The sequence below is a fragment of the Kogia breviceps genome, chromosome 8 (assembly GCF_026419965.1).
Source record: "Kogia breviceps isolate mKogBre1 chromosome 8, mKogBre1 haplotype 1, whole genome shotgun sequence".
Lineage (NCBI taxonomy): Eukaryota > Metazoa > Chordata > Mammalia > Artiodactyla > Physeteridae > Kogia > Kogia breviceps.
In genome coordinates, this window is record NC_081317.1 from 59,318,637 (window position 1) to 59,337,362 (window position 18,726).

At 35.9% G+C, this 18,726-nt stretch overlaps 1 protein-coding gene across 13 annotated transcripts in view; it reads left to right on the forward strand.

Moving 5' to 3' along the window:
* NFIB (nuclear factor I B) overlaps positions 1-14,489 on the forward strand; it is a 232,978-nt gene extending 218,489 nt beyond the window's left edge. For 6 of the 13 annotated variants that reach the window (XM_059071084.2, XM_059071083.2, XM_059071086.2 and 3 more), the window contains exons 11-12: positions 278-366; positions 13,849-14,489. In XM_059071084.2, the coding sequence (XP_058927067.1) occupies positions 278-366; positions 13,849-13,978 (219 nt within the window). In that variant the 3' untranslated portion in view covers positions 13,979-14,489. The remainder of the gene's footprint in view (positions 1-277; positions 367-13,848) is intronic. The other 7 variants (XM_059071087.2, XM_059071085.2, XM_067041489.1 and 4 more) reach the window with 3 other exon arrangements.
* Positions 14,490-18,726: the final 4,237 nt, after the last annotated feature.

Sequence of the window (18,726 nt, forward strand, 5' to 3'; positions counted from 1 at the left end):
TAATTAATGTCTAATTGTTATGTTCTAAGCACTCATTTCTCTTGTATGCTTTAATTAATAGAGAAGCATATTGCAATAGCTTTTTCTGAAAAACAGTCTAGGAATTTTGCTTTTCAGAGTAAGGTTTTCTTTTGTTCTTTTTTTTTTTTTTTTTAAGTTGCCTCTTGGGAAAGTAAGGTTAATGCCATGTACAGTACTAGTTTGCATGTGTTCATTTAAATACTAAAAACTGTAGTACTGCTCGATCCATATCTGACTGCTAGGTTTCAATTGACAGCTGAGGATTTGTGACTGGACCATGAATCAAAACGGCAGGCATTTATACCCCAGTACCAGTGAGGATACATTGGGAATTACTTGGCAAAGGTAACATTTTAATTATTTCCAACCCTACACTTACACCTAAAATTACATGAGCTATAGTGTTTGTTTCTAACTAGCTTTACAGAAAGTATATATATGTTAAAATTTTAGTTGTTTTGGCTATATCATCCTTCTCTCCCTACCCTCTCCCTTTATTTCTCATTTAGATGCAACTTCAAATTAATTGGAGATTAGAGCATATGCTAATTGGTGACTGGAATTCCTAAGTGCTGTCAAATGTTGTAAACGATTTATAATACTGGGGGGAGGTGGGGAGGAGGGGATTTGACACTTAGATTTTAGGACCTGAAAAATGAAATCACAGTTTTAGGGAAGATTTTTTTTCAGCTGTCTGAGGAAAAAGCGTGGGGTTTTCACATTATAGATTCTTCTCATTTCAGTTCTTTTTCTTTACTATTAACTTTAAGCCATTTTACTATTCATTTACTCCCCTCTTCGAGGGAAAAAGCTAACTAAAAGAAAAATTTCAGATTAGTCAATTTAACTGTTATTAGCAACACTCATGAATTTTGGAGTGGGGGGATTGTTGGAATCAATAGCTAGAGAACGAATTTTGTTTAAGTAAAGTTTTAACTTCTGTTTATACATTGATGTGAATCACTGAGAGTTGACTTTATTTGGTTGGCTGAGAAGCTCATTCTAAAACTTCATTTTCGAAACTAGTTTTGATATTGTCGCATGTACTGGTTTTAGAAAGTAAGTAGTGCTAATTCAGCTTCTTATGGATTATTTCAATATAGAAGAAACTGTGTCAAATTGGCAAATTAAATGATTAAAATTCATGGTATAATCTTATGTAATGAGATAAAAATTCACAGAAGAGAGTGAGGTAATCCCATAAGGAGTTCAACAAAAGTAGAGCCAACATAATTTTCCAACTGTGTTATGATTGTCATCCTCTCTTTACTAAGCATCCCTGTGTTAAAAGTACATACTTGGGTATCAGTTGTAAAAGTGCTGCCCATCTCCATATGCTTCGTAGAAGCTGCTGAAGAGTAGAGTTTCAAAGAATGAAATTAATGAAATGCCCACTTTTTTCTCAGGTAAAAATTAAGAAAATTAGTTGGATTTTGTTTTAAAAGCTTGTTGACTTTTTATTAATTCACTACCTGAAATGAATACCATATGACTTTTCCTCTTTTTAAAGATTAGTATAACATCCTCTTTAAAATGTGTACATTTTTACCTATTTTGATTTTTTCCATGAAGCTTATATTATTCCTCCATTTGGAAAAAATACAATATATACTTACAAAAAAGAAGATAAACTCAATGAAAGAAGATAAACTATTTAAATAGTCTTTATTAGTAAGTATTTTAAAATTTAATTTGATTCGACTTGATAACACAATGTTTGGATCTAATTTTATTTATCCTTATATTCCATGCTCTGTTGGTTGGCTAAATGGCCCATTTCTACATACAAGCTTTAACATATTTAGAAAAAATTGCAAGTCAGATGGAAAGAACTTGTGTTTTTAAATGTGGCTATAGCTGTGTGAACTTCCAAATCTGTGGATTACTGATTGACATTTACTTATCTAAAATTGGGTAGTATTGCTAAAGTACATTGAAGCGAAATAAGGATGTAAATTATTGAAGACTTACACTATAACTGTACCTAGTTCGTAGTGATGTTTCAACTAAAGAATTGTTATCCCCCAAAGGAAAAGGTGAGTGGACAGTGAATCACCACAGAACACAGGTATTGGAGTGAATTAATATGACGACTAATATCAGTTCTTAGGAGTGCATTGTTCATCTTACAAATCATCTTCTTGGTGAAAAAGTGGTGTGGTCATCAGTTTCAGGTCATAATCAGAAAAAAAAATTGGAATTCATGTAAAGATTTCTTTTATTTTCTCTCTCAAAAATAATTTTTTTGGATTAGCAGATCATGATATGTAGAATGGCCTTAGTGCTTCAAAAAGCTTGACAAAGGTAGCTTTTGGTTTGTTTCTTCCCGTTTTATCATGATTCAGAGGGCACATAATTGATAACGGCAGGCATCATGTTCATACATTCAACAGGTATTTATTGAATCTCTGTGGTGGGCAGTCCCAGAGACACTGTGACTGATACAGACCCTCACCATTCTTAAAATCCAAGTATCATACAGTTCAGAGTAAATGTGCTCAAATGTGACAGGAATTTGCTTTGCTTTTTTATACTTATCAAAAATAGGCACCAGTGGACTCCATATTTGATCATAAAATAGGTCATGTCTGTGGCATAACATATTCATAATTTATTCATGGTTTATAATGTGTGTCTTTTAGTTATTTATGAAACTCAATAGTTTTTTTTTTTCCTAGAAAAGATACTGAAAAAAGAAATCACAAATGTCTGTAACACTACTACTTTTAAGGCAGATAACAGACATCTAAAATCTTCAGAGCACTGCTACAACTTTAGAATGATCTGAGTAAATTAAAAATACATGAGAAATGTCTATTCAACCAGAGAATTAAATCATTTGCCTCTGTCCTAATGGAATAAAGAAAATATCAGGTTATTTTTGTTGTGGTTGTTGCTTTTTGTTTTGAACAAAAGGCAATCCCCGGAGACTTTGTAGTAGCAAAGGACAAAGCAAAGAAGGTGTTTTGGTTTTGCCCTGTTTTGATTGTTGTTTGCTGCAGTTACCTTCTTCGTATAACCGCTTGTCCATGGTCGCCCCGTTTTCTGCTTTGTGCCCATCCTTCTGTAGAGGTGTTTCCATGTCAAAGCAGCTCCTTCTTCAGGGCTGAAAATGGCAGTGCCGAGGGAGCTGCGTGAGTATAATCAAAACTGGAAGACTTCCTCCATCCTCCTCCCTCTCCACGCGTCCCCCACCCCCAATGTATAAACATTCTCTTAGGAACCAAAGCTGACTCCGTTGGAAAGTTTTCACAGACTTATTAAGTTGCAACCCTGACGGTGTTCTATTGTTTTGACCTTAGAATTTGGTGAGCCGTTTGTGTGTGTGTGTGTTGCTTGCGTCTTGAAAATGTGAATTTTTTTCTAACCCAAAGGTCAGGTACTGCAGTCAACCCAGAGTGAAATCCCTTGGTGGAGGGCTTACTTCTGCTTGAGGCTGGAGGGGCTCAGCTCTTAGCCGGGTAATAGGTGATGATGAGTTGCTTATGTTGTTCATAAGGGTACTGTTGTGTCTGTGCTTTGTCCTCTGATGTGGACAAATTACACTGTTACATATGTGAGTTATGTGGGTATAAACAAATACAGCAGTTAACTCCCTAACTGGCTTTCTTTCTTGAAACTATAGCCAGAACATAGCTTGTACTAGCAAATATGAAAGAGCAATATAATTGAATGAACAAGAAAGCCAAAGGACAATCCAAGAATAACATAAACAGAAGTTATTTAAAAACGTTGGAGGTAGTGCTTTATGCAAAAGAGAAACTGGATTTATTGTTTCATTCCCTCTTCTCCCTCTTCACCTCTTTCAAGAAAAGGCAAAGCCACAAGTGAGTGGCTGTATGTGTCTGATGGCTTCTATAAACATAGCAGCAGCCTTCAGATGGCTAAAATAAACATGTGTGTGTTACTGAAGGATATGTTTACACAAACCATTTGCTCAGCCTCTGAAATAATGAATAAATGAAGATTTTACTGAAATAATTGGAGGGATTTTTGTGTTTCTGCTGATGCCATAATTGAATGGCACCGAAGAGACTTTTATCAGCTATTTTCCATGTTACATGTGTTAGCAGTTCCTTTCTATGAGTTGAATACTTCATTCTGTAGTTACTTTACACATGTTTTTGTAAGAAATTGTCGTTTATTACTGCAATTCTAGAGAGTTGCTTGATTTCCCAGGAGAAATTTAGCAGCCAGTAAAGATTATTTGGATCTGGTTGGTCAGGAGGAGGAGGGCAAAAAAGGAAGGAGTAATAGTGTTCATTTCATACATCTAAGCCTGTTTGCATAACCCTGTCCTCAACCATGTACCATTTTCACTGCTTTGTCCATAAAATTTTCTTTGTAAAATATATGTCCTCAACGACTCAAGAATGAATATTTAAACAAAATAATTTTCAATATTGTGGTGCAAACTATGTTTGTATGTAAATATATGTATATGTGTACTGTGTATGCATAATGGTGTATGTGTGTACATGCATATACTCATGTGCATATGTGTGTGTATACATGTGGCACATGTAAGATAAGGGTAATATGTAATGAAAGGGCTTTACGTAATGCTAATAGTTAACTTGTATTTCAACCTTATACCTAGACCATCCCTGCGGATTCACTAGGTTAGCATTTCCTGCTTTCAGTTTGTTATCTTGACACATAACTACAGTACAACAGCTGGGTTGTTCCTGGAGTTCCTGGGGGGAGCTTTATTCTCAGAGTGCTGAATTTCCTTTTCAGCTGTCGGCTCTAAAGTGTGTTCAAAATGTTCAACTTTTTACACACCATTCTGGGCCCCTAGAACCACTCTGGGACTATGATAGAAATGCTGATAAGGTAGATGAATGGAAGAATCCCGTTCAAGGAGGGGAGTTGCAAAAGCCAAAATTGCACATGACCATTGTTTGGGAACCAGGGCTGCTAACTAGTGTCGTTCTTTGTACTTGGATATTCTATTTAAAAGAATTACTTCTCCATTTTCATAAAAATTATTTGCACCTGTTATGAAATCAAAAATTTAAATGTGATCATTCTTAAAAATGATCTTGATCTGGTGTTTACACACACGCAGTATCTGTAATCTGGTTGTTGAAAAATACATTGGGATTTGTTGCAGTTTTGCCTAACTTTCTCCGTTTGTAAAGAAAGATTTGCACAACACAGCGTTTCCTTTTTATCTAGGAAACTCTTCAGAAGACTTCCTAAGAAATTAATTGTATTCCAGCCAGACTTGCATGCTGCCATCCCACAGGAAATGGGTCAGCAATCCATTAAGATGCCATTAGATAATCTAATTTGGAGCTTAATCTCTAAATTAACCATGCTCCATACTTGAAGCATACTTGAGAGAAAGAAAAAAAGTTTACGTTTGAATCGATAGGGGAGCCGAAGCGTGAAGAAGGCTGTTTGTTTTTTCTGTAGCCGTGGTCACGTCTCAAGCCGTCTGGTAACCAGGAGAAACCAGACATGATGTAATTCCAGATTGAACTTGAACTTCAGGGATTTAGGATAGGGGAACAATGGACCATAGGAATCAATAATGTCCATTTTCCACATGATTATGTTTGGAGCTTTAAGTTAACCTTTATGGGAGAAGCAGCAGGGTCTGCAGTGTGACCAAAATGGGATGACCCAGAGACAAGATGTTAGAGGAAAGAAAACAACTTTTTCCGCGATATTTTCTGAGCAGCACTGCAGATTCCAGCAGGATTAGAAAAGTTCCCGCTCTGCAGTAAACCAGTGGCCTGTTCAGAGCACTCTTTGTTCGCTTAGGTAGGACAAACTTAATCTTACGTTTCCTGTCAGATGATTTTTGGCTGTACTGCGGGAGAAGGAGGAGCATGATGCCGAAAATTCCCAAATGTAAACCTTGCTGATTAACCCTTTGCAATGAAAGAAGTATATTAAACACCTACTTTATTTGAAGATGTTTCATGGAAAGTACCATATTTACATATGTATTAGGTCCCTGAGAAATCAGCTCTGTCAGTAGCCAACGCACCCTTTAGTAACTTACTTTTTTGATTCTCATGTTTGCTAGTGCTGTTAGGAGGTATATAGTGAATTTTCAGTCATATTTACTGAGATAACAAAGCATATGAATGAGTAAACATGATAATAAACGTAATAACAGATTACAAAGGGAGAAAATGTTCAAGAAATTGAAGAACACAAATTTTGAATATTCAGAAATTGCAGACAGTTACAATTATTCTCGCCTTTGTTAATTTTTGTTTTATGAGAAGGAAGGTTTTTTTGCACATTTGAACAGAGTAGCAGGCATAACGTAAAAACATGTTCGGTTCCTTAATCATTTTTGATTTTATGCTTAGGAATTCTGATACAAAAAAGTTCTGTCCTTTAGAGGTGAAATTGTGCAAATAACACTGATTTTTGCTTTTCAATGAAAATCATTTGGGAAAGAATCACATTTTGCTTTTGTATAAAACTTACATTTCTATTTAATTTGGTATGCCTTGGGTGATTTTCTCTAGTGAAAGGCACTATTTGGAAGCACTATTTTTGTAGGGAATTTTGTCTGCTGTTGAAGACTCACATATGCTAATAAGGGGAGCTGTAGCGCTTGTAACAATAGCGCTGAAAAGGAGCCTGGGGATAGAAAGGAATACAGACTAGAGAAAGAGGATGGACATCTACATGTAGGATTCTCCGCTGTGGTGCAGTCTGTGGGAGGAGATCAAATCACCACTTTGAGCCTCATAATTCTATATTTTTAATTGGCTAAAACCTCCCACAGCTACATAGCTTGTTAGATTCATATGCATCTGTGTACTGTAATTTATTTACAATTAGTCATCTTCGTAATAAATCTCTATCTTCCATTTTCAGTTCTAAAACATGAAAAACATGGAACATAGTTTTTAGGTTTTTTTAAAATTTGGCCTGTTTAGGGGAAGAGTATTTTTCCTACTTATGTCTAAAGTAAACACTTTAAGGAAATAAGTTTTTATTACTTTCAAGTATATAGATTGCCTTGTTGAAGGGTCTTCTAGGATTTTGTAAGGGCTGTTTACTAAACGAGTACAGACATTATAATGTACACATTAGGTATTTAGCTGCAGTGGCCCCATACATAAGGGCTCTTCTCGCCCTGTGCTTTTCATTGGATGACATATTTCACTGGCATATGCCATTATTTTATTTAGGAAATGCTAGTACTCACACATAGTAAAGTTAACACGCAATCCAGCATGCCCTGATAACAAAACCCACCTGAAAAAACTGAATATAAATTAGTGAGCTTTGATGGCCTACCGATTTGATATGTTATTTTCAAAATCGTTGGTCCCCAAGGAGTAGCAATAAAGCAGGCTATTTACCTACTTAGTTAAGAAACAGATATGTTTCTCTTTCATTACTATGAAGTGCTGTTGCAGTTAGAATAATTCCATTGAGACACCTGCAGTTTATGATATTTGGTGTTTCTCAGAGAGCCCACAAGAGTACTTTGCAGTTAGGTAAGAGCCGGCCAGGGAGCTTTCCAATACAGATTATTACAAATAGTAATAATCATTAGAAATCATCTTGCATGCAAATAGGATCATTCCGATGGCAATAATGATACTTAAAAATGGGGGAAATAAATTGAAGAAACCCAAGACCTGTGTAAAGCACTTTCACTTCTAGTCTAGCTGCATCAGAAGTGGAACGCACGCAATAAGCAAGTTACTGACATACAGCCACATCTGTATGTACATCCTAAAAGGTAAATATTGCCTTCAGCTGAAAAGAATCTGGAATTGGATAAATAAAATACAGGTATTTGTGTTGAAATTTAGACTCAAAAGTTATATTCTTTGGGAATTTCAGTGTGCCTAAATGATTTGGACCTCACTTCACAGAATCTCTTGTATAATTCAAGGATAATATGAATTCTTGCTTAGTACTATAAGTAGTGTGTTTCACAGAAGAGGGAGATTAGGTGAAGTGTAGTGGGTAAGAATGTAGGTTTTAGAACCACACTGCGTTGAGCAAGACACAACTTCCTAGCTTCAGTTTCCTCATCTGTAAAGTCAGAATAATAATGGTACTTTTCTCCTAAGGATTGAAAGCTTTAAAGTGGGTCTAGCACGTAGATCAGTGCCTGGCAAATGCACACACTAGGTAAGTGCTAGCAACTAGTATATTTAATAAGTACCATTTTCTTTGTTCTAATACATTAATGAATTCTTAGATATATTCTTTATATATAATAATTTATGTAATAATTCCTAAATATATGGGTACTTAAATACTACCCATATATTCCTTCCCCTGGTCTGATGGAGCATTTTTTCGTAAGACACAGTCTGCGGCATTTGTGTTATATTGAAATAAACTGCCAGTCCAAATGCACACATCCAGGACAGCATGATTTCTAACTTAATACTTAATTAGCCTGCCCTTGATTGGTTTTTGCAGGCAGATTTTAGCTATTAATAGGGAAAATTGTGCATTTTGGGAGAGATACTAATACCTGTGTGTTAATATTATAGTAACAAAATTAGAAATGTTTAGCCAAGGAAATAATAAACTTTCCTTCTTGGGGGTATTTGAAACAGGTGCAGTGGAATTAAGGGCAAATCCTGCTTTTAAATTAAGGTATTTATTTTATTTATTTCCCATGCTTTCTGGGCCATTGCTTATTTTTATTGCTATCTATAAGTAATGTGGCTACTGGTACAGTTGAGGTATGTATGAATATATACAATTCTTGGTGCTTCATTCCCATAATATTTTTTTAAGCTTCTTAAAAGAGTACTTACTATCTTTAAAGCAAATATGCTAGTCTTATGATTAAATCAGTATGTAAAATCTGAATGGGTGATATGATTATTCCCCTGAAAAGTATTAGTACACTGGATACTTTGACATTTCATAAAATGTTTGACAAATGGGTTGCCCAACCCATTATCAGATGCACACAGACTAGTAATAAATGAATTTTGCCCTTCTTCAATTAGCTTTTATTTCAGGACGAATAGTTGAAGGAAGCCTTTGACTTTGGTTCTTTACTAAACTTATGACTCCATATACGTTTATTTGGTACGCCATGGTTCTTGCGTGGGTACCAAGTTAAAAGCTAAGGACCCAACGCTTTTTGGTCTAGAGTACACAGTCACAGAATACATAATTTTTATAAAGCACAACCAAGTCAAATGTTGACTTGTCCAGAGGAGTTTTCTCACTTTCTTTCTTTGAAAGGTACAGAGTCTCTTTACTCCCTGTAGATGCAGAGACTAGCCATTTTATCCAATTTGTCCCGGATAAGAAATATATAAATAGTGTATCATTTTTAAAAAGAAGAAGGTATCTTCTTCCTCTTTAATCCTCACCATAACGTCACTCTCAACTAGATTTGTTTTCAAAGGAGATAGATATATCAAATTTCAATTTTACTAGATCACCCAGACCGATCACATATTCTGTGCACAAGTCTGGTGCAGCACTAGCCAGCTGTGTGCGGCATGGGAAATTCTTGTCTCCTGAAGCAAATACATTTTGCCTTCAGAAACCTCTGTTCAAAAGTTCTTTTGAGGGCTTCCCTGGTGGCGCAGTGGTTGAGAGTCCGCCTGCCGATGCAGGGGACGCGGGTTCGTGCCCCGGTCCGGGAAGATCCCACATGCCGCGGAGCGGCTGGGCCCGTGAGCCATGGCCGCTGAGCCTGCGCGTCCGGAGCCTGTGCTCCGCAGCGGGAGAGGCCTCAACAGTGAGAGGCCCGTGTACCACCAAATGTCTAACTTCCCAGGGAAGTAGTATAGTAGTTAAATGGCCATGGGAATCCGAACTGATTCATATCTGAGATCTAGGTGGGTAACTCTCGAGTTTAAGCCTCAACTTTCTCATTTGTGAAAAGGGGATAATGATGGCAATTTCAAGAGTTCATTGAGAAAATTAAGTGACATAGCATATGTAAAACACCCAAGATAGTACCTTGTTCATAGTAGGCCCTCAGCATTGTATCTTCTGGAAGTTTCTGCCTTTACGCTAATTCTGTCTACCTGAACCATATGGAACAAGTCTATGTTTCTTTTCAACTCAACTATCATGTCTTCCCTGTTTCCGCTTAATGTTCCTCAAATGACATGATTTGGTGAGTTTCTACACCAAAGAAATGCCACAGAGTTTGTTTCTATTGAAGAGCGATGCCTAGAAAAAACACAATGCTTCTGAGATAGTCTGATCAGTATAAAATGAAGCCGTACCATCACCTACCATTAATGCATCTTAAGGTCAAAGTAATTTGTTTGTTTGCTTCTTTCCTTTGGTGTGGGGGGGCAGCCACATCATACATTTGATCAGAATCATATGAAAATATGATCCATGATATCAGATATATTAATTTTTTCTGTAATTTGTATTTAACTTTTATTTATTTTATTTTTAATGAAATATCTCATTATATACTTAGAGAGTACATAGAGTAGAAGTCACTAGGGTGAATTCTGCTTTGTGTTAAAGTAGTGTCAAAATATTTGGGGCTTTTTTTTGTGTGCCTGATTTTCCATGAAGTACTTGTATTCTTTTCTCTTTCTACTAGTATGGCAGGTATATATTTTTTAAAGATGTGCTTTCAACTTTCAGTCATGCTCATCTTCTGTTTGCCTAAAAAAAAAAAAGGTGATTTGGCAATGGAAATTACTGAAGACCAAGTAAATGAGTGCTTGAAGATATATTGCTGAAGTAGCTTAATTTGACTTTGAATATTTTCAAATCTTTCAATTGAGAGACTCTCATCTCTTAATAGACAGAGACACAGATTATTGGATTGAACATAAGGTTATCCATATAATTTTCATTCTATTAGAAGTTAAAATGATTATGCATTTTACATGTAACTAGTTGTATATGTACATAAATACGAAAGTGTGTTTATTTTATCCATACTGGCAATCATTGACATTGACTTATGTAGAGAGAGTTGATATGTCAAAAGCACTATTAAATTTTTACCTGAAAAACTATGAGATTTGAGGCATTGTCTTTTAAAAATTAAATGATCTAAGTTATTTTGTTTGGTTAAACATTTTTCTTTGCACTGTTATCATAATCTTTGAATTAGTTTTACTAGATTTTTTTCAATGGGACTACCAAAAAGCTCTAAAAAATGTCTGTACCTTACAGTTCTGTATTTAACCCCCAAATTGGCAATAAGAGACTTGTAAACTCATATATGGGGTCTGCATAGTGTTAATGTCTGAGATTTATTTCCCCCCAAAGGTTCATAAACAGTATTGACAAATATATCACACACTGCAATTTTGACGTGGTCATAATGTAGCGTGGGAGGTTTGAAAGGTTTAAATAAACATCTAAATTGAATTTGTTAGCTCTTCTGCAGCAAGAGTCCTGTTCGTCACTAGCATCTATGTATTATTATCAAGGATTTTCCATAGACTAACAATACATGTCTCTTCTAAAGAACTGAGTAAGAAAGCTATTGCAAAATAAACCCTGAATTCCTGTCTTTTCTGCCATTAATCAGTAGGCTTCTCCATTTAAGGAGTCACATCTATTTTCAAGCATTAAAATACACTTTATTTTCCTAAAATACGCAGTTTCTAAATGACTTCCTAGAGCTCATTTAATTTGGGACTCGTTAATTTTGCAAAGTTATTTACTTGTTGTTGACATTTTCTTTTACTGTCAAGGATTATCAATTTGAGCTAGTCTTTTTGTTTTCCATACATGCTTCCTGATTTAGGTTAAAAATAATAGAGATCCATTTTTGTCATTTATTTCTTGAGAAATAATTAGCATCAGCTATGGCCAGCAATAAGGATTGATAAGATAAGGTCATTTTCTTTAGAGGTCTTACCTTTCAGTAAGTAAGATAATCATAGATACAGATAATTATGATATGAGGTAGTGCTATAGTAGTACTATGTAATCAAGTGCAGTAGGACAGTGGAGGGAAGATGTTTCATGATGCATCATGTAACACTTTTCCCAATCAGTGGTGCAAAATGCAGAACTAATTGTTGAAGATGTGTGTGGGAAGAGAGAAATATGTGAAAACAGTTAAGTCTCTTAGAAAAGGTTTCAATAACAACTTTTTGTTCTATAGAATTATGATTTTTTATCCTATAATGACATATCTTTTTCTTTGAATTTTTTGTTTCAAGTATTATATGATTTTTCCTGCATAGTTAATTTTTGTTAATGCTAAGCATCTCTAATTTTAAGTTCAGAGATGCCTATTTTCTTATTATAGGGGGCCAAATTGCAATGTACTTGTGAAATTATGTGATTATGAGCAACACTTTTAAAACATATAGTTGGGTGTGATTTGGAATATTTAATTGATTTGCCTGTTAATCCAAAAATTTACTGAGCACCTACCATGTACCAGGTACTGTATTAGATGGAGAACAGAAAGAGAAATGGACTTTGTTATTATGGATCTCATACTCTACTCAACAAAATCCCTTGAGTATAAAAGGTCATTGTGAATAGTTTTCTGTTAAAATATTAACTCAGAAATATGTACCTAGACATGTAATAATAAGCCTCTTTATTTGTTAAAAAGTGTCATGAGAGTAAAAAGTTACATATCAAGTTCTTTTTTTTTTTTTAATCCAAGCTTTTTCTTTTGTGGGGGTGGAGGGAGTAGGTAGGAAAATTGTTCCTTCAAGGTAATATTCCATAAAGGTTTTTGTACCTTTGGAATTTAAATATGAAAAAATGAGGGTGTCTAGCTTGATAGCTACCATAGTAGAATCCATCTCACCTCATGGCTCCAAAAGTAAAGAAAAGGATATAAATTAAATTTAAAGGATAAATTAAATTTAAAACATTGAAGTTGTGTTTCCATGCCAGACGATGACAAAACTGGGTATGGAATTGTCAGTTGGATGTTTTCTTGGTTCATGATTATTTATGCAGCTGTTATTTAGCTGACATTAGTTCCTAGTTGAATGTTGAAACAAACAATGCATCTAATTAGGTATACCCAGAATGTATGTTATGGGGTTGTTTTGTGACATGTAGGTGTCATGTTATTTTCCTCTGTATGTTACTGGTTTAATGAGAGATTATGCCAGTAGCAATTAGAGAACTGTTTTTTGAACTGTTTTTGTTTTATACAGCCCCAAATACAACATCGGTGAAATTAGAGTTGGTTGGAGACGGGCAAGCCTCTCCTCTGCTTACTCCCTTCCTGTGGGGCTTCTCCCAGGCTGCTCTCCAGACTCCCAAACTCAGAGCATCTGGGATGGGGAGAAATGACTGATGCGGAGGGACAGGGGTTGCCCTGGCTTCTGGTGTCAGCTTCCAACTACACATTATGCATTGGCCTTCCGAAAAATGTATTTTCACTTGTTGTGAAGGGAAAAAAAAGTCTCTTTCATCATGGCTTTCAATTTTATTCAACCGATAGGGAAGTGAAAAATTGAAATATATCACAATTGTTGGTGAATTAAAACAAGATCAGAATATTGCTTGCAAAGTATGTTGGCACTGTTGTAGATTTGCTCTTTTCTTTCTCTTTTTTTTTGACAAAAAATCATATTATGTTTACATCAAAGTAGACCAAGTATTTTAGGAAGAGTATCCTCAATCAGAGTTAAATAACTATGGATGAGTCTTACTTGAGTTTTTTTGACAATTAGTCTTACCATCTGTGAAAGAAATAGACCATGTAGCTTATATACATATAATGTTTATAATTTAGCACATGTATCTCATATTAAACAGCAATTTGGAAAAAAAGTTATTGTAGTAATTTTTGATGCCTATGGAATTTATATTTCTAATATTGTTATAGAGTAACATTGTATTTTTTCTTTTTCTCTTCCCTCCCTCCTGCTGCCCCTCTCCTGCCAACAGTCCTGGTACCTGGGCTAGCTTGGTTCCTTTCCAAGTATCAAATAGGACACCCATCCTACCGGCAAATGTCCAAAATTACGGTTTGAACATAATCGGAGAACCTTTCCTTCAAGCAGAAACAAGCAACTGAGGGAAAAATGAAATACAACACTAGTTTAAGAAATTTAAAAAAAAAAAAAGGAAAAGAGAAGACTGGACAAAACAAAACAAACAAAAAGGGAGAAAGGAAAGAAACTGAAGAAAGAAGATAATAGACCAGCAATCGCAGCACTTACAATCACTAATTCCCTTAAGGTTGAAACTGTAATGACATAAAAAGGGTCGATGATATTTCACTGATGGTAGATCGCAGCCCCTGCAAAGTAGCCTTTGTTACATGAAGTCCGCTGGGAAATAGATGTTCTGTCTCTATGACAATATATTTTAACTGACTTTCTAGATGCCTTAATATTTGCATGATAAGCTAGTTTTATTGGTTTAGTATTCTTGTTGTTTACGCATGGAATCACTATTCCTGGTTATCTCACCAACGAAGGCTAGGAGGCGGCATCAGAAGTGCTGGGTGACAGAGCCATGAGCCAGCCATTTTATAAGCACTCTGATTTCTAAAAGTTAAAAAATATATATATGAAATCTCTGTAGCCTTTAGTTATCAGTACAGATTTATTAAATTTTGGCCCTTAACCCAGCCTTTTCCAGTGTGTAACCCAGTTTGAAATCTTAAAAAAAGAAAAAAAAAAGAAAAAAAGAAAAAAAAAGAAAAAGAAAAAAGGAAAAAAAAAAACAGTTTGAACACAAAGGCTCTATGGAAGAAATGCCTCTATGTAGGTGAAGTGTTATCTCTGCATGCAACAGTAAAAATTAATATAATAGTTTCCCCACAAAAGAAACACTTAACAGAGGCAAGTGCAATTTATAAATTTATATCTAAAGGGGAATCATGATTATAAGTCCTTCAGCCCTTGGACTCTAAATTGAGGGGATTAAAAAGAATTTAAAATAATTTTGAACGAATTTATTTTCCCCTCAGTTTTTGAGGGCAGTAAAAAGGCATTACATCAAGACAAATCATTGTGCTTGAGGAAAAAAAAGATTAATGAAAACACAGCACTTATGTTGGTTTAGCTGCAGCCTCCTTGGAGGTAGAATTTATTTATTTAAAATTACTGGTTGCATCAAGAACCCATAGGGTGTACAAAAGGTTCTATAAAATCTGCATTCTAGAGACAAAGAGGCAGGCAAATCCATGTCACAAGGGTAAAGCTTACAGTTTACAAACTGGGAACGCCAGGGTGTAGGATATAAAAATGCACTCTTGAGAAAACAAATGTCATCAGGGTGCTGAATACTTGCATGGTGCTTTCAGACATTAGCCTTGTTCAACAAATTTCTTGTATTGACAGATCTGTGGTGTGCATGGGCAGACACATTTTTGCCTCTATGTCTCTTAAAATTTTAATTAAAAATACTCTTTCCAGTAATCCTAATTTGCACGAAGATATAATGTCCACATTACGTGCCTTGCCTTGAAATCTAAAAAACAAAAAACAAAAAAACACAAAAAAACACAAAAAAGTGACATCACTACACTTGTTTTGCTGCATTTATTATCATTTTAAATCTTTACCATTTTTATGACAAAATATTTTGTACTCCAGACGAAGAAAAATGTGTGACATCATGGATTTTTTAGACAGTTATACCTTTATCTCACATTTATAAAGCATATCATGGCTGTGTATAGTTGCCGCTTAAAAATTGTAATCGACCAGCAATATTTTCAGTATTTTGGTGTTTTTTCTATTAACCTTTCATGTTTTTCATCTTCCAATTAATATTTGGGGGGGAGGGATTTCAAATTTATACGAATTATGCAATACCAAGTTTTGCCTATGTAGGTAGTGCTTTTAGCTGTATTGGTTATTATAGGTAAGTACACAGATTTAAAAAAAAATAATGTATGCTTTTTTTTTGTTTGTTTGTTTTAATTGACCAAAGTGGGTACTGCTATTTTTGCAGTGTGATGAGGTCCTTTTGTGTACTGAGAGATGGACAGGGGATTTTTTTTAATATACATATATATATATATTCTGGGGTGGGTGGGAGGATTTTTAACACTTTACAGTGTAGCTGTGAAGCAGTGCACCCTGAGATGGGCCTGGGCTGCACAGCGACTGTTCTGCCTACTGTGAGAAACTTCAACTTCACAGGTTTCCCTCTCAAACTCCCCACCTGGGGTGCAAGTGGAACTCCTTTCTGCTTTTCATAGCAACAGAGTAAGAGCAAGCAAACACAACCAATTCACCTGGAGGCAGACTTGGCTTAAAACAAACGGTCTTATCTTTTTTTTTTTTTTTTTTTTTGTGGGGGGGGTCGTTTTTCTTGAAAGTTCCGGATCCACAGTGGAGAGTGAGCCTGTCTCATAGTTAGCAAAGATAGTCGTTGAAAAGTACATCTAGCAGATGTTTCAACTTCGGGGCTTTAACACCTGAGCATACTTTCTCCTCTAAAATATGCCATCCTGCTGGAGGGGGTGCTCCCGCATCCTTTCCCCACCACTTTCCTTTCCCATTTCTTCATTTCGTGAATGTTAGTCTGTGATTTACCTGTGACTCACTACTTCAAATGGATGGTAGTGCGCTTGGAAATTTTTTTTTAATATCCAGGAGATTGAACAGAGGGCTATTATTAAATGTATTCGGATTTCTAGATTAAAATCAAAGTTCAATTTTTAAGGAACAAACATAGTAAGTCTTGTTAAGTTTTCATTTTACCTGCCCTTTTTAAACGGAGAACCAGAGTAGAAGGGAAATAAAGAATTTTTAGAAATGAATTTTCCTGTGGATGAATTAAGCCCATTAGATGCTGATGGGATTTTTTTTTAGGGGATGGTACCTCAAGTATATATTGGATTTAATTTCCCCGGAAGGGCTAGAGGGTGAATGGAGGCTGGTTCTACTTTACTCTGCCCCACTGCCCCACCCCCAGTCCCATTGAGGGAATTCATTACTAGGGGGAAAATCTTTTAGAATTAGTGACACATGGTGGGCTGCCCTGAAGAGCCCCGGACCCCCTTCCCCCAGGCCATGGCCTAATAAAATAAACTGTCTATTGTTCTCACAGCATATCATTTAATAATGAATACTTTAGAACAATGCTTATGGGCCTGAGAATTGTGTTAGATTAGCCCATTCAGTTTGATAGCCCCAATGCTGAAAAGCACAGCAGGAGCGCAAGTTCAAAAGGAAGTCCAGTCATTTCTGTGATGACTTGCCCTGGTGGAAAACAGATCATCTCAGCCAAGCTCTTCATGTCTCTTCAACCTAGTAGGTGAACAAATCAACCTCACAGGACACGCAGTATTTTTTTAAGAGCAGAGTGGCTCTTTTTTTTTTTTTTTTTTTGCCAGTAAATGAGCAGCTCTAACTAAATAAGTTACACACTGTGGGTATTCCTGCCTGCCTCTTGAATACAAAGGCCTAGTTCAAGTGTTGCTTTTTTTTTTTTTTTAATCATTTTTTTCTCCTTTCCTTTTGAGATAAAACTCTTAAAAAGATACTACTCTCTATATAATCTCAAATCCATTTCGGCCTCCTCCTCTTTTTACCAGGAAGTATCTTGTGACTAAGGGCCCCCCCTCTTGCAGGTCTTGCACGCCCCTCCCCTCCCCAGAACTGCAGAGCTACAGGATGGTGAAGGTCACCCAAGGGCATCAGTAGGGGGTGGCGTCTCCAGCCCCGGCTCCGCGGCACTGTTCAGCTTTCCCTGCGTTGCTTTGCAGCCCACCCCTCAGAGTGCCTCTGAAGTGTTTCCTCTGGAGTGACATGAGCGTTTGAGGCTTGTCTAAGGAGAAAAAAGAAAAAGGCAGTGAAGGAGACTGTACATAAAGACATGGCAAAAATCTTAATTATAGCAATATAGTTATGGGGTAATGTTCGGGTGGGCAGCTCCATTAAAAAAAAATATGTGAATGAATCTGTGAAGCTGCGAGTAGCAAGAAGAGCGAAAGGTCTTCTTCATGAACCGCCTACCTTGTAGACAGTAATTTGTACACTGTATAGTTTTGTTAAGAATTTTTTTTTAAATTAAAATTCCCATGTTTGTAAAGCTAACTTTTTAACAATTATAATGGAACTATATGTTGTTTCCATTTTTAAAGTAAACAAGAATATTCCTTGTTTGGAGACTGGACTTGAGTTAAAACTCTCCAGGCTCTTAAGTTATGTATTAAAAAAAAAAAAATCTGTCCATGTTAGGAGTTATTTCACAGATTCCTGTGCTTGAAAAGCATAGGATACTAATCCTTTAAAAAAGTGTAAATGGAGAAAAGTTATATTTTATGAAGGTTATTTTGTTGTATTTAGTATTGGAAAAGTTGGTTTTCAGAGCATTTCAGAATGTCGGAAGCACCACTGTCTTTTTATTAGTATATACGGCCTTTAGCAAAAGTTTTTGTGATTGTTACGTGATGGTATTTAAGGTTGTTTCACAGAGCATTCAGGATAGGCAGAAAATGACAAAACCGTGCTATGTCTCACATAACGTGTCCTCAGGGAGCAGAATCTTGGATTTGTGACTTGTAGCTTCATAAGGACTCAACAAAAGAGATTGCACAGGGACATCTTCAGCGGTGTGACACCAGGACATGTGTTCTTTACCTAGATTCAAACTCTATGTATCGTGTGAAACGATGAAGGCTGCAGAAAGTTATCCCATATTCAGTGTACAGTATTCATTTTTAATGAAACAACTCTACAATATTGCTGGCAGATAGGCCCCAAGCATGACATTCAATATAGTTTACATGTTCCTGTCAAGGTCTTTGGTTAACATTAACCAGCTGCATGCTTCCTGGACTTTAAAAAATTGGGTTTCTAT